This window comes from Bombus vancouverensis, chromosome 16, assembly GCF_051014615.1.
Source record: "Bombus vancouverensis nearcticus chromosome 16, iyBomVanc1_principal, whole genome shotgun sequence".
Classification (NCBI taxonomy): Eukaryota; Metazoa; Arthropoda; class Insecta; order Hymenoptera; family Apidae; genus Bombus; species Bombus vancouverensis.
In genome coordinates this window covers 7,836,182-7,852,312 of record NC_134926.1, presented here as the reverse complement: position 1 = coordinate 7,852,312, position 16,131 = coordinate 7,836,182, and the positions used below count along the sequence as shown (strand labels likewise).

The 16,131-nt window shown below is 33.6% G+C and overlaps 3 protein-coding genes and 1 long non-coding RNA gene across 8 annotated transcripts; 1 reads left to right on the top strand and 3 right to left on the bottom strand.

Moving 5' to 3' along the window:
• Positions 1 to 125: 125 nt before the first annotated feature.
• Positions 126 to 1,052, bottom strand: LOC117161178 (uncharacterized). The gene is made up of 3 exons (XR_013060371.1): positions 846 to 1,052; positions 570 to 754; positions 126 to 481 (listed from the first exon to the last, which is right to left on the bottom strand). It is a non-coding gene; the product is annotated as an uncharacterized LOC117161178 (long non-coding RNA).
• A 6,379-nt stretch (positions 1,053 to 7,431) lies between these two features.
• Positions 7,432 to 10,660, bottom strand: LOC117161159 (ubiquitin-conjugating enzyme E2 J2). 2 transcript variants are annotated; one of them, XM_076625494.1, is made up of 5 exons: positions 10,641 to 10,660; positions 9,096 to 9,376; positions 8,526 to 8,760; positions 8,326 to 8,454; positions 7,432 to 8,250 (listed from the first exon to the last, which is right to left on the bottom strand). In XM_076625494.1, the coding sequence occupies exons 2-5, from the start codon at positions 9,209 to 9,211 to the stop codon at positions 8,038 to 8,040; spliced, it is 693 nt and encodes a 230-aa protein (XP_076481609.1). In that variant the 5' UTR covers positions 9,212 to 9,376; positions 10,641 to 10,660; the 3' UTR covers positions 7,432 to 8,037. The 2 variants fall into 2 exon arrangements, with proteins under 2 accessions (XP_076481609.1, XP_033198363.1); XM_033342472.2 differs by lacking the exon at positions 10,641 to 10,660 and adding an exon at positions 9,487 to 9,747.
• A 142-nt stretch (positions 10,661 to 10,802) lies between these two features.
• Tmem98 (transmembrane protein 98) lies at positions 10,803 to 12,456 on the top strand. The gene is made up of 4 exons (XM_033342478.2): positions 10,803 to 11,109; positions 11,192 to 11,301; positions 11,379 to 11,511; positions 11,580 to 12,456. The coding sequence occupies exons 1-4, from the start codon at positions 10,954 to 10,956 to the stop codon at positions 11,853 to 11,855; spliced, it is 675 nt and encodes a 224-aa protein (XP_033198369.1). The 5' UTR covers positions 10,803 to 10,953; the 3' UTR covers positions 11,856 to 12,456.
• On the bottom strand, positions 11,982 to 16,077 carry LOC117161146 (ATP-binding cassette sub-family F member 2). Of its 4 annotated transcripts, none has more exons than XM_033342448.2 (9): positions 15,955 to 16,077; positions 15,156 to 15,343; positions 14,668 to 15,071; positions 14,434 to 14,597; positions 14,125 to 14,352; positions 13,645 to 14,032; positions 13,368 to 13,559; positions 13,090 to 13,293; positions 11,982 to 13,011 (listed from the first exon to the last, which is right to left on the bottom strand). In XM_033342448.2, the coding sequence occupies exons 2-9, from the start codon at positions 15,334 to 15,336 to the stop codon at positions 12,871 to 12,873; spliced, it is 1,902 nt and encodes a 633-aa protein (XP_033198339.1). In that variant the 5' UTR covers positions 15,337 to 15,343; positions 15,955 to 16,077; the 3' UTR covers positions 11,982 to 12,870. The 4 variants fall into 4 exon arrangements, with proteins under 4 accessions (XP_033198339.1, XP_076481602.1, XP_033198341.1 ...); XM_076625487.1 differs by lacking the exon at positions 15,955 to 16,077 and adding an exon at positions 15,810 to 15,927; XM_033342450.2 differs by lacking the exon at positions 15,955 to 16,077 and adding an exon at positions 15,892 to 15,913.
• Positions 16,078 to 16,131: the final 54 nt, after the last annotated feature.

Genomic DNA, 16,131 nt, shown 5'->3' with positions numbered 1-16,131 from the left:
TATCGCGGAAACAGGCGACGCTCAAAGAGCGGGGATGGTCGCGTAATGCTCAGCTGACGTCACGAAAACTCGTAACGAGTTCAGGCGCGAAATGTATGGATATTCCCAGATCGTAAATTCAAAGAAGCATCGTGGAAAGACGAGGAACGACAGGCGAAGCGGAGTAGGGACGGAATAGCATCGGAGGAGAGCCGATAAATAATTTACCAAACGTCAGCCGATGGCAGGCTTAATGGATTAGACGAGCCAGTGCAAATATTATTGCAAGGAAACGGCAACTAGCGACGCCCAGTTTGTCCGATTGGCTAAAAACGATGTCAACCGCCAGTCTTTTGGCCAATCAACATACACCGGATGTTCGTTTCGATCTTTTCGACATGTTATTCCCTCCACTATTCCTCTTCCATATTAGAAGGACACGCAGCCTTACTTCTTCTAACGGAATGTTCAATTCAATTCCTTATGTTTATTTCATTCTGATCTAAAGTGTTGAATCAAAAGGGGACTTTTAATAAATTTTGAATAATCGTGTTGTATGAAGAGATTAAGATTCGAGGACAGACGTCTACCTGAATGTGGTACCTAGTTTAATGCTTCCGTTGAGAAAATAGATCTCTTCCAGCCATTTGCATAATAATTTACTAACTGATCTGATACTCACTAGTCTTCACTATTTCCCTTTCATTTTAGAAGGGTATCTTACTTCTCCTGGCGAAATTTTCAATTCAATTTCTGACGTTTCTTTCATTTTCACCTATAATGTTTAATTGAGAGAAAATTTGAAATAAATTTTGAATAATCGTGTGTTTAAGTAGTTTAAGTAGGAGTTCAGTCCAATACATTACCTGATTCAATGTTCCTTTCGGGAGAATAAACTTCTTCGATGCTTTTATACCATAAGTCACCAATTGCATTGATATGTACCGGGTTCTAAATTATAAATTTCTATTGGACAAACCGATTTTGCTATTACGCGTCAAATAGGACAGTCAGTTAGCTTATAGTTTATAAAATCCACTTGTCCAATGTTGATTGTTTTGGTTACCAATCTTATTACTACTGAATTAGGTTAATAATATTAATTCAATTGTGCAAAGGGACTTCGAAGCCGCGAAGGTAGTTATGTATTACAAGACCAAGAAAGATTCTTTCTTAGAAGGGAAAAGAGTAGCTGCTATCTCTTCACTTTTCTCTTTTTAAAACGCAGTCGTCAGTGAATTGGAAGCGTACTTGTGATCGTAAAGCAACCGACCGGTAGCTGGAAGACCTGTCACATTCTCCCATGGTGATCCCAGAAATCTGAGAAACCACCTAACCTAAACATAGCGACCCACCACGCTTCACCGGTTTATTTACGAACGCGAGAACTCGATGGAAATCCTGCCATCGGCGTCCGTGACTGTACTATGTTTTTCTACTTCATCTTCTTCTTCTATTTCTTCTTCTCCGTTTCGTGGATAGTAGACTTTCTAATTTAATACACTGATAATGTTATATATTCATTGATGTAGAGAATCAGATAAGATTTAAGGAACTTGCTTTAGGCTTACGTTGATTAAAATCTGCAGAAAAGTATTTAGAATAAGTTTCAAGGTAAAATTCATGTGAAGATAATATCTACTCATTACATAAGATAAGTTTTGCATATAAGTATAAATCTTTTCCAATAAGTCAGTAATCAGTAAATTTCCAATAGATCACTAAGTTTACCATAAGTTTACCATAAGTTTCCTAATTTTGAAACTCTAATGTTTCACCCAGTATCTAGCAATTTCTCGTCTTGTCCAAAAATCAGCACAAGATAGATATATACTTGAAACGAAGAACGTTTGGAAGCTGACAAGGTGGACGGCGGAGTAGGCAGATAGAGGCTATGCAGGGGCTAGATACGGTGGAAAGGTTAAACATCTGTTCTCTGTCTTTTCCTACTAAATCACCGCAATTTCTGTCACTCCTTTCGTTTTCCCCCAGGATGATGAATCGTCCGTCGTTAGTGCCAAGTACGACCACCACCTCCTCCACCCTCCTCACTCGCACACCATGTATATATATCTGTATGGGGGCGATCCAATGGCACGGTGCTCCGTTTTACGCGGCCAGTAAACCGTTTTGCGACGGGCTGCGCCACTCCAATGGGACGTAGGTAAATACACCGGCAAAGGAACCACCCTGCTGGTTATACTTCGTCGCAGGCACATGTCGATAAAAATAGAAACTGGCGAAATTTTCATCCATTCTCTAACTGAACCTTCAATAACACAACGTTACTTAAAAGTTGCATATTCACGTATCATTGGGCAGACTGAAAATCATAGTAGTATAAGTCAAGGTTTTAAAATTTTCAATTTAGTTAGGTATTTTCAATCTTGCAAGTGTCAATTAATTAAATTATAACTTGTCAACTATGATCCGTATGTATGATTTGAATAGGTGGATATTTATGTAAACATAAATTTTCATAAGCACTTATAACTGAAAAGATAGTTGTATACTTTAAATGTTTCATATAATTTTGCATGCTATGTGCTGTCAATACATTTTTACACTTTCAAGTGCCTCATAAATACACAGTCTGCTAATCAGTCATAATTTTCTTTTATAGAAAAGATTAATTTCCTCATTCGGTATTTTTCATAATCTATAAAAACAGAAATCTAATTAGTCCTCAATCTTATTTTCTTAATAATATCTTATTAATATTTATTTATTAAGACATTAACGATACTTTTTGACCAAAGAAGCATTTCAGTTTGGGCGGAAAAAGTATTACAGGAAACGGTCGCAGCTGAAAACCGGAGGCGGGGTAACTCAATAAAAGGCGCGTTCTCTAAGCGGGAACATCGACATACATAATTCGGTAGCCGATTCAGTCAAGCTTTCCTGTGGCAGTCTCGAGGAACACAAATACCAGTGGCAACTAATTAAGCCGCGTAATGAGCTCGTCCCCGCCAGTTAATTATTTTCGAAATCGTTTTTTCGACTGCTCTGAGGAAATGGATACCAGGAACGGTTTCCTCGAACTGTTCCTAATCGACTCACGACCTTCTAAATCACACTGCTGCATCTTGTACCAATTTATACAAAATGACCCTCTGAAGGATTGTTAACTGCATGCTTCCTTCTGATATAGTGTAATTAATAAATATTTGACGTCTTTTTACGAAATTGTGAACAGAATTGTTAATAAACATGAAAAGAATTATTTTCTCAATATAATCCTAGCTTGTGGTTGAAGTATTTTAACTGCAGATATTGTTATGAAAAAAAGTATAGTAATATCTAATTACAAATTTGAAAGTTTAGTAAACTTAGATTAAATCTGAGAACATTCTTTGTATGTAACTCAAGTCTAATCTAAATGTTAGCTGTACAAATGAATAATCCAAATTTACCAGAGAAATTCAAAGTTTATTTAGAAAAGAGAAATACCGAAAATTGAATTCCGTCATGGAATAATATTGGGTCTTTATACAAAATCCAATTGTCAGGGCACTAACAGGATGTTCTACGAAATTGCTGCGTAACAACGTTAGGCCACACACTGCTTCTATGACAAAAAGCTTCATAATGAGTGTTGGTTGGTGTCTTGCAGCAGCCAACTTATTCACTAGACATTGCTCCTTCTGACTACCACCTTTCCGATCGATGTAACACGCCTCCTTATCCAATACCTACTTCCAATTAGTGGATCAGATACAAAAATGGCTTGAATCTTGTCTAAAGACGCAGCATTCTGCCGTGATGGAATTCATTACTTGCCTAATAGATCACTTAAAGTTAAACAACGGCCAATACTTTTTGTATTGTATTGTTTTTTAAATAAACTATGAGCTTAACTGAAAAATTTGGATTATTCATTAGTATACCTAATGTTTCAATTGCAAATATAGTAATCAAAAGAAATAGAGTAAAATCTAATTGCAAATTACTAAATCTAGTAAATTTAGTGATTAAATCTAAGGATATAGAATGAAATAGAGACACGTCGCGGACATGTGCATCTTATTTTCGCAGGATTTCAGGCATGACCAAAGTATCCTGGCGCCTGGTTCGATGATTTACTTGCAGGAGGCGGTCTCCAGGCGAAAAGCAGTCGAGAAAGGGGATGTTGGAATCGCTAGGGAAGGAGCGTATGAACGACTTCCTTATTATTTCGTGGTTAAATAAATTGCTGTTTGCTTCTTTTGCGGCATATTTTCATAGATTAAGGTGGATCTTCGTGAAACTAGTGTACAGGAAGCTTTCAAGGCAGCTGCACTATTGTTTGAACGCAAGGAACACGGGACGCCACAAAGATTTCTTGAAGTCATTAAAAATCTGTGACTTTGAGTGGAAAAGATGAAGTTAGAACATAAAAATAATATTTAATCTAGATGCATTTCAGTTATATTAGAAATTAGGAATTATTTATGTTGGAGAGAGGAAAATGTTGCGAATTACTTATACTGAAAGTTTGAAATTATTCATATTAAAAAATTAGACATTACTTACGTTAAAAACTGAAAACTTTTATTACCAGTAAGATAAGTATTAAAATAAAATGGTACCCGATTACGCAAAGCTAGAAAGATAAAAATACAAGATGTATTTGTTTCACTTAGAAATATAAGGTACATACACATTCAGATATTTTTAAGTAGCTAGTATATATAGTTACCGAATTTATAGATAGGTAACGTTTAAAAACGCAGTAGTCAGACGCCCACAGTATTTACAGAATTTAATGGTTATTATGACCATATACCATTTGCAATTAATAGCATGAATCGATTGAGACCTGTAAAGTTAGAATTGATTAAAGTTAAGGCATTTTTAAATTACAGGAATTCGAATAAACATATATATATGTATAAACATATGCATATACACATATACATGCATACGTTAAGACCAAACACAATACTCTCCTCCTAATGTAGTCAGTAAAAATTAGAAATCTAGTAAGCTTAACTGCCAACGCTCAAAATTAAGAAATGGCGGCCAACCTAATCTCAAACTTATTTAATTTCAAAACCAAATTACTTTACATTTCCTAAAAAAAAAAAATAGAAAATTGGTTAAAAAATAAAGAATTGTTAGTTCAGGCTTCCCTTAAATTATTTAAATTAATTATATTAATTCCTCAAATCATCATAATTCGAATATTCTTCGTTTATTATCCTAGTTGATATTCATTCATCTACGTTCGAATTCCGAGTACACGGCTCCAGAGGCAGAAACGAGTAAACGTAGAATCGGTACGAAAGTAAAAGACGGCTTCACAGGATGCATCCTTCCTCCCGACCGCACTCAAACAAGGGAGCATTGAAAGAAAATTCTAACTGTTTACCATCCCGGTAAACTGCCACTGCTCCCATTCCCTTTCTTCCTTTTCGATCGACAAACCGTTGAATGGTTCTTTAAACAATTCTCGAAGATGCTACATACACATACACATATGTATGTCGATCGAATTTTAATCGTAACCCATCAGGTGTATCGATAATCGATAATACTCGATAATACTCTATAAAATATTTAATATTATTCCAATGAACTTTATTCTGCAGAACACCAAATTTGTGATTTTTTTAAATAACTTATGCTAATTTTTAATAATCTTCGCGTTTTAAAACGTTTGATTTAGCTTGTCAAAAACTATCACATCAAACTCAAAAGAAGTTACAAATTCGTTGTACCCCAAAACGAAATTCAGCCAAATATTCTTCAAATCGTAAATCGTAGCTGTAATTAAAAATACGATATTAAAATTAAAAAATTATTTCAAAAAGGATATTTGGATTCGAGAAATTCGATGTTTTTGAATATTTGAAAACTAATAATGAAATATAAATATTTCTTTCAAATTTCTCTGGTATACTGCATTTTTCTGCGTGTTCGATATTGTGACTACATAAGTCAAATAAGACATGTAATTGTATTAGCATCGTTGTGATATGCTTAACATATATAAAAAATTCGATGACGATTTCTTTATTTATTATAGTATATTATATGTCTGTATATAAAAAGGAAATAGATGATACACAAAGCGCAAATTGTGCGACGAAAAATTGACCAGAAAATTGTATCACGACGACATCTTAAGTGTCAATCTTAAACTATAACCACAATTTTTCGCTTAATATAAGGTAGCTATATTTCCTAATTATATATTATTTACACGTTGAGTAATAAAATAAAAGTAGTTTTTCATGTATACGAGTGAATAGAAGGTATGTAACTAATATACATTTGTAAATTTTATGTGGAGGCAGAAAATGATAACGAACGTCAATAACAAGTAAAAATACAACTTACTTCAGATTTTGTTTTACAACTAAAAGTGAATGATTTCCTCTTCTATCCATAATTGAACAAAATTAATCCAATTGGAAGAGAAAACGATCATTTCTTTATAAAAATACTCATTAGAACGTAGAAGTTGCTTTTAAACACATTGCGCTTCAAGATGGTGCGGGGACATGACGAAAAAGAGCGCGAAGGTTTCATTTTCAAATTCTGTTCGTATTTCAAATTCGCGTGCATAATTTTCAGTGCTAATAAATTATTCTGGGTGTATTACACTGGTTGTTCACTAAATTTGTTGTTAAAATATTGAAATTGAATACTTGAATTCTTAAAATTAAGTAAATTAATCAGCTTGTACATTAAATAATTAGAAATTTTAAATAATTTCCTTTTTCTTTTCTGTTTTTTTTTTTTTTTTACAAATATATCGAATAGCAAGGAAGCAAAAAATAGACATCTTTTTTCGTGTAGAAAAATTATTACATTATTTTTAATCCATAAATAAAACCGATGCAATTCCTTAACATAAATATCGTTTCACGGATTATATGTCAGTTCTGTTTCCATGAATATAGTTTCGTACACGTTATCAATTGTTAATTACTCGGTAAAGTATAATCGTAATGTGTTAATCTGCGAGTTACAATTAAATCTCATTTTCTTTTTTCCTTTTTTCAATCACACCGGGTGACAGCAAAAGTACACTACGTCCAATAAAGCTATGATAACCGATTCGAACGAAACTTCTGAGCAAGCTGAGAACACACAACATGTATATTCAAAGAATCGATTTCTCTAAAATTATCTCTCGAAACAATTAAACAATGAATACTGACACTGATCTGTTCAATTTCTTTGCTTTTTTTTAACTTTGTTATCAACTGATATTACACACGTCTTACTAGTCTACTACACGTATTTACAAGATCGGCACGTTTCATCAATGACACAAGCTATTCTCTACTAAGCTTAGTTCGATTCAGTTAGAAATTTTGACTTAGTTTCTCATTGGCACATCGCAGAGACGAACTTCTATTTATTTTTAAACGTATTCGGGAAGTGTTTTTTGTTGTTGAAGCATCGTGCGAAAAGTCCGTTGTGGATGTATGGAAAGAAAGATCAAGAATAGAAAGCAGTAGCAAGATTTGAATCTTCACTGATTTACTTATAGCATTGGGAAGCTCCCACGAATTTACCTTATTACTCTATCTCTTTCATTTTCCCTCTATCCCCTTCTTATATACTTATACCATGTAGTTACTTACATAATTGTTCAAATAATCGCTAAATATTTATAGTTCAGGTTAGTTGAACTACGCTTTGGAAATTCGCGTAACAGAACTTGACTGAAAGCCAATGGTGTTAATTCGAAATTCAATTCGAATCAATTAACAGCGTTATGATTTGTTTTTCTTCCTTTTTTCTCTTTACAACTGGATAAAGAACTCAGTGACATTTTGTTTGATGATAAACGCTCACAGGTAGAACCCTTTGGGGAATTGTTACCGTAGTTTCGCGGTTACCACATTTAAAATTTGCGAATATAGTACACAACTCGTATTTTACAAGTAACTTTGTTATAAAAATCTATCAAACGCCCGTGTGGTGTGGATTCGATGTGGACAAACAGCCCCAAATCAGTTTTTAATACCTTTCTTCAAGATCTGCACGCATCGTTATTACAACATCTTTCCTCGTTCTTTTTCTTTTATCGAAAAGTATGCTATGTATTCATTTTTCGTTCACTTATTCCATAGCAACGCTCCATAATACGTATTTTACTGTGAAAGCAAATGCTGCGAATCCTATAATGACAACAAGATTGGTGAGCACACTGTACAATGGACTTTGATCCCTTTGTAGTTGATCGCGTAACAGTGACGAAACTTCTGAAGCCGTGGTCTGATGCCTTGCCTGTTTTTCTAATTCTTTTCTGTGTTCCAATTCTGCTTTTATTGCCTATGAAACATGAATTCCTCTACTAATCTATTTGGTATGGATCAAAAGTATATCATTTTGTAATATTAATGATACCTCAACAGTTTCTGGAAAAAGTTCACAGAATAACTTGTCCTTTAAATTGTACTCTAAACTCTGTGCAGCAAATTGTTTTTTCTCGTGATCAGATGTATTGATACTACCCATGGTAGGGCTATTTTCAATCTATCATAAGACAATACATTAGTATTGGATATATTAGAACTTAATTTAATTATTAATAATTAATTACATACCATAAAACTAAGTAATCCTGTAAGAATAGTAGATACACTCCACGCTGGATTCCATGTATCAGGGTGGAAGTCAGAGATAGACAAACACAATCTTGTATTGACCTTAAATCTGCCATTTGGAGTAGTCATATAAATGCTAGGAGGCTGGAATGGAAATTCTACTGGAAATATAAGTTTTCCATGATAAAATCCTCCTTCATAGGGTGTTTTCTCTGGACCCTTCACAACATAATGCCTAAAAAACATCATACTGTATCTACATATAAGCATTTATAATGACTCACAAAAATATTAGAATGCTTACAGAAACTTTTTATGAATATGCTATGTTATACAAAACATTTTAAATTTTCTTTGGGAGATATATGTTTACATTGAATGTCTTATAATTTCTATGTACATTTTTTAATCAGTTTCAAATTTTATCACAATATTGTGAAATTTCAAAATGTTTTATACAACACATACAAATATACATAAAAGTTTCCTAAGGTAAATGTCTATATACTTTTATAAGTCACTATGTATAACAGATTATCTCTTAATATACAAAACATTTAAAACACATACCATTCTAATATATTCGAGGGTACTGGCTCTGCAACAACATATGGTACAGGATCCTTTTTAAGACGTAAGTAGTCTTGCTTCAGTCTCGCTGTTGCACTGTTCGTTGTCCTATTCATGTTGTATACAAAATGTTTTGTGAATTCTTTCTAATTCTCTAATCAATTGACCTCTTCTTTTACCTCTTTGTTTTAAAATATATTTCTCTGAACAATTTTTTACAAAACTTTTCTATGTTGACTCTGGGACAAGTGTGACACCTTTTGTTTAAGTTTCGCACTGAACTAAGAAAAGGATAAAAATTATGTTTCACGTGATAACTTGAAATGTCGATTTTCATAAATTTTTAAATGTATTGTATTGTTTGGATATCACGTTCAATGTATTACCTTACCTGGTAACCTGATAAAAAAGAAATTTGCAACTTTAAGAAAGATAGGTTATATTCTCTTCGAAATTCGGTAACTTAAATACAGACGAGAACGCAAGTTAAACAGAGTGGATTTGTCGCGAAATCGTTCGTGATATCTTTGCCTTTTCACTTACAAAATATTCACGAATGACACTAAATTTGACAGCAACTCTTTCATGACACAAAACATATGACTATGAAATGCACTGAATTATTTCATTTCGCAACAGTGCTGCCAAGTATTATAATATGATAATAAATATTGGCTGATCGATTTATAAATCATTTTTCCTTTGCTATTGAATTTTTTGTTTTATTTATTATTTCCTTTTCATTAGTTTATAAAAAAGTCATGATGATTCAAATTTTGTTATCAATGCTTTTAAGATTTCGATAATGATTATTTATTGAATGGAATTTTATAGAAAATATAATTAAAGAAATAAATTGCATTCTATATTTCAAAAAAATGTAATTATAAGGTTGTTAAAAAATATAGAGTAATTATACGTATATAAGAATTAAAATGGGAGGCATCAGGAAATATAAGTTTAAATGTTTGAATTTCTAAGATAATAAATTTAATTGATAAGTAATTACAGAAATTAATTGTCATTCTAAAACAAAAGTTTTTAAATTCCTACTTTCGAAAGTTATCTTTTCGCTTATTAATATCATAAATCACAAGATCGATCATTTCAAAAAATTCGATGAACTTTTAAACATCGATTAAAAAACAAATATACGTATTAATATTTTATAAATATTACTATTATCATTAAGGAAACATTGTTATTTAAAAAATGATCTTTCCGAAACTATAAAAGCTATGTTCGCGTAATAAATAAATGCTAAATATTTTTTGTAAATTAAATGGGATAACTGTTAACATTCGTTCATAGTTTTAATATTTGTTAGAACTCCCTAGATATTAACTTTCATAACAAAATAATTACACAGATCCAAAAATGTGTATACATCCATAAAAACATACTTCTAAAAATGTAATAAAGAAATTCCTACCAAAAATTCCTTCTAATTTTTAAATAAGCAAAATGAGAAAAGAGGAGAACTTGTTTAATACTTCATTATATAAATTTTCCTATATATTTACTTTCCACTTTTTACGGATTTACCGATTATGATCTTATTCTTCATAGATTTCCTCTGTACAGGCATGGAATAGTACAAAACCACTTGTTAATATAATTTCCGAATTACATAACGTGACTTACAAAAGCTACAATCAGGAATTATTTTTTATGAATGGAGCTTAAGATTCGTGACAGTCTCCGCCTCCCACCGACTGTCACCGGGAAACTCGACGCTGTTTACAGTTTTGACACAAGAAAAATAGTTGAAACAGTATTCATGAACTATTTAAAAGGGTTTAGTTAATTAAAAGGTTCATTTGAACAAAGTAATTGAATTGTCAAACTCATCTGAAAAATGAGTTCTCCGGTGTCCATAAGTAACGCTGGTCCCACAACTAGTGCTACAGGAATGGAAACAGTAGTAGCTGTTGCACTTGGTGCACTTGCTGCTGTTTTCCTTGGTGCACTCTTAGTATTACTTGTTATATGCAAAAGACAAAGATGTTACTATGTAAGTTATATACTATAAGTCATATATATATTGTTTTTTCTCTCTTATGAAACATGGTAAAATCTGTACAATTGCATTTCAGAATCAGAAAGACTCTCCAGATCTAAGCTCAGACTTGCTAGAGGGAGAAAATTTCTCTGGTTTAGGCTTAGATGTTTGGGAAAGCGAAGAATGGTTAGCTGGTGCAGAGAGGTATAGAGCGTTTGTTAATATCTAGAGATGAGACTCTGAATTAATTACTCAATGGTGAAATTTTATGGATAATACAGATGGGTTGATGATGCTACTGGTTTAGCTCCACTATGTATTGCTGTATTAAGATCGTGCCATGCTTTGGCTTCCAGTCTCACTGCTATTGCAGGCACAGTAAACAGTAAAACTGTCCCATTGGAGATAGTGGATGTAAGTGTATACTAACTTATTCCATAGTAACACTCAAAGCTAAGAATTTGTATATTTGTATTCATTAGGTTGCCAGACGTATTCCACCTCGAGTTGACGATGTGGTTAGAAGTTTGTATCCACCATTAGATGCAAGATTATTGGAAGCCAGAGTAGCAGCATTGGTACTGGCTGTTACACACCTGGCATTGGTGACTAAGCATGGAGTGTCCAAGAGTCATGCTAGGAAATTAGCATTTATTGATCAAGCTTTGAGTGATATGGATTCCCATTTATCAATCTTAAGGAATGCTGCACTGGCACAGGAGGTGGCTTGTTCTGTTCCAGCTTCAACACCCGTTTGACCTTCAGTTTATCTCCTGATCCAGAAAAATCTTCACCAGTATTTACAGTTTCTATGTTTCTCGTGGTTTTGGGTCCTTATACTAGGCTTTATTAGGCTCTACGTGAAATTGAAGGTATACACAGCATTACAAAGTGTTTCATATTATGTATTTCTTTTCCTTTTTTTATTATGTCAAGGTCCAAAACCTAATAGTGCAACTTCGAGTTTTCTATCGACAATATTCAGTGTATTACATTTCATGTAATCATAGTTGTTACAAAAATGCATACATTACTTCCATGGCGTATTAAAAAATATTGTAAGATATATAATATATATAGATTTAAACATTTTTCACGACGAAAGAACCAGAGATATACTACTTCTTGTGATATGGATATCCGCGAGACTTTAGTCTTCCATGATGTTAATACTAGATCAAAGTATTTATGTATAATGTCGGATGAAAAGTTCTATTCGAGAGAAATCGTGTCGTTTTATCGATTATATTAAGTATTTATAACTGTTTGTACACATCCATATATTTTTTTATATACCAAGAATCAAATTAATTTATAGCTAAATACGACTTTATAATAAAGCTAAATTGCAAAAAAAAATTCGAGTATTTGTTGTGTGTTAATAATACTTAAACGTGTTTTATTTCAGTAGTTCTCTTAAGTAATCTATTTATGTATATACATACATATACATATACGTATGTGTAAACACATACATATATGTATATACATGTGAAATATATAATTTTTCGTAGTACAGTAATAATGTCGGATCTCTAAATTAATAACATGGCAAATAGCCACCATGAATCGATATCGCCAGCTATTACAGAGTAATTCGCTGCTCATTATTTAAATAAATTAACTAAAAAATCTTCGATCGCTGAAAAACGCTACACAGCAGCGCAAAGTCAGCAATAGACACGAAACAACGAGGACAGATTACTATAATGGAGAGAGAGAGAAAATATACTTGGAAAAAAATTGGGCAAAGCATATTACACATTATTCAAATTATTTGCTTCTGTGCATCTCCTTTTGTCTCTTCTGGTTGTCACTAAGCACTTTGGTCTTCAGATGCTCTTTGTAGTCTAATATATTTCCACTCCATTTCGTGACTGTACCATTTTCACAGACCCAAATTTCCTCTGCCACCTAATAAAACGAATAGATATTATATAATCAAATGATTAATGGATTATATACCTAGTCTTTTTAAACGGCAGTATATACCTGATTGATTAATCTGAAATCGTGAGACACAAGCACCATTCCACCATCAAAATCATTAATTGCATCAGCTAATGCATCAATTGTCTCCATGTCTAAATGATTGGTCGGTTCGTCAAGTAATAATAGATGAGGCACTTGCCAAGCTAACCATGCAAAGACCACTCTACAACGTTGACCATCGGACAATTGCCTTATTGGGCATACCTATACACACAAAAAGAAAATATTACTTTTTGAACCTCAATGATAGATATTTAAGCTTTTATAAATAATTATACCTGCTGACGACCGGTTAATCCGTAACGACCAATGATTTTTCTCATTTCTTCTCGTTCTTTAACATCTGGGAAGGCTTTCATCATGTAATCCAAAGGCGACATATCTAGATCTAATAATTCATGTAAATGTTGGTGGTATCTCCCGATCCGAAGATGACTGTTCTTACGTATCATACCACTAGTTGGAACTAACTGTAATTATAAATTAATATGTAATTTTGTATATATAAATATTCCCTTTTTTAATTTCCGTACATGGTGGTTAATTGGAACTTACATCTCCATATAATAATTTTAAAAGAGTACTTTTTCCAGCTCCATTTGGCCCAACTAATGCAATTCTGGTGTCTAAATCTATACCAAATTCTAGATTTTTATAAATCCAAGGTGAATCTTCGTTGTAACGAAAACTAACGTTTTGAACCATAATAACAGGGGGTGGAATAGTTCCGCAAGAAGGAAAGTAGAAGTTCAGCACTTTGTCATTGACTACTTTTTCTGTGAGACCTTGTGCTACCATCTTTGCCAGTGTTTTTTCCTTAGATTGTGCTTGCCTTGCTAGTTTTGCAGATCCGTGTCCAAATCGAGCTATATAATTCTTCATGTGTGCGATTTGATCCTGTTCCCAGTTATACTGCTTCACTTGATTCTCCAGTAATTCCATTCTAACATAGAGAATTCATATTAATATTCTCATTTGTATTTAGCAAGAATTTAAGTTTCGTTCATCTTTTTGTTATGTCTAATTTCAATTTACCTTGTCTTCACAAACGCTTCATAATTACCACCATAATATTTTAGTTGCTTTTTATTGACATGAATGATATTTGTACAGATGCCATTGAGGAAATCTTGTGAGTGAGAAATAATGACCAAAATTCTTTTGTATGTTTTCAATTCTTCTTCCAACCATACACAAGCATCCAAATCTAAATGATTGGTAGGCTCATCCAGTAATAATAGGTGAGGTTTCACATATAAAGCTCTGAAACAGAATAAAACAGCCTTAGTAGATCATTGTATACATATGCAAACTCTTCTATTCACAGATAATTAGATAGTTAACCTTGCAAGAGCAATTCGCATTCGCCAACCTCCAGAGAAATCTTTGGTAGGTGTTTTCTGCATTTTTGCAGTGAAACCCAAACCATGTAAGATATGAGCAGCACGAGCTTCTGCCGTATCAGCTGACATATCCTCTAACCTTTCATAGACATCCATGAGTTGTTCCTATTTAGATAAAAACTGTTAAATATTAAGCGCCAGTAAAAAAAGCAAGATATACAAAGTAAGAACATACTTGAGCATCTTCTTCTTCACATTCTACTAACTCTTCTGCCAGTTTTTCTAATCGTATACGCTCCTCATCTACCTCCATCACACAATCTAAAGCTGTTTTATCGCTAGCAGGCATTTCCCTGGTCAGATGAAAAATGTCAATCTGATCAGGGATAGGAACTTCTCGATTTCCAAGTACAGCTAATAAAGTAGATTTCCCAGAGCCATTAAGTCCAAGCAAGCCATAACGTCTGCCGCAGTTTAATTCCAACATAGTATCTTGCAGCAGTTCACAGCCGTGGAAAGTAATAGAAAAATTAGATATCTTTATATCACGACTTCGGGGGTGTGAAGCCAATGATCCTGTACATGAACGTGCTTCAGCATTCAATCTTGCATCTGCTTCCAGTTTCATACACAGTGCCTCTATAATAACACCAATGAATCAAATTCTCAATTAAAAGACCTTAGATAACATTTTTGCCTTTTAAAGACAGTTTCTAATTTTACCTTCTGCACTAACAGGTAACCCATTGGTTCCATTTTGAATGATTCCCACTCCAGGACTGGACTCCTTACCATCCTCCACAGTCTTGTTCTGGTTATTCTGAGGTGGCTTCTTGCCTGATTGACGAGCTTTAGCTGCTTCCTTCTTTTTCTGTTGCTGCTTCTTTTTTGCGTCGGACGGCATGATTCGTCTGAAATTCGATTAGATACTTGGAGTGTCGTTTTAACGTGGTATGAGATATGTGGTATGAGATACGTGGTACAAGATACGTGTTATGTAAGCCGGAGGTTAGGAACACGATCGCACGTGCGTTAGAAAGTAAGATCGAAGCGGAGTAATGTCAAATTCGAAAATTGAAAAACTTCCATTGCCGTAAACGGCTCGTTACATGAGCCAGCCAACGAGTGCGACGAAGAGGTACATAGGCAAGAGGGGGACAGAACAGAGCGATAGAAGAAGAAAGAGAAAGACACTGATAGTGGGCCTGGGATACAGAAACCGTGATTCTTAATGCATTTCTCGAATTTCTTCTACGGCCACATTTAAAGTTACCCGATAAAAATAACTAGGTTATTAATGTTGGTTGCGCAATAAAAATAAGGAACGTTTAACAGAGGGAAAAGAAAGATAACAGGAGAAAAATAGAGACGAAGCACCTGCAATTGAGACAAAAGAAACTTCGATTATTTTGCGACAGTAGTGGATGTTAGAAAAATTCTTAGAATTATTAGAAATTACTCGATGAGATGTTTATAGGTTATATTGAAGTAATGATTTTATAGTAGGTTCGAGATTTATTACCTAGTTGTGCGCCAAAAATCGAACGATCCGTGCAATACGCAAACACACGTGCATGGATAAAGACAAAGCCGTCAAAGCGACATCATTCGTCAGGTAGAACTATTTGCTGTGGCAACCTTCCCCACTCTGTCACCAGAGGTCTCTAGCATGCGAGACTTTTTCGTTAGTGCTTCGGCT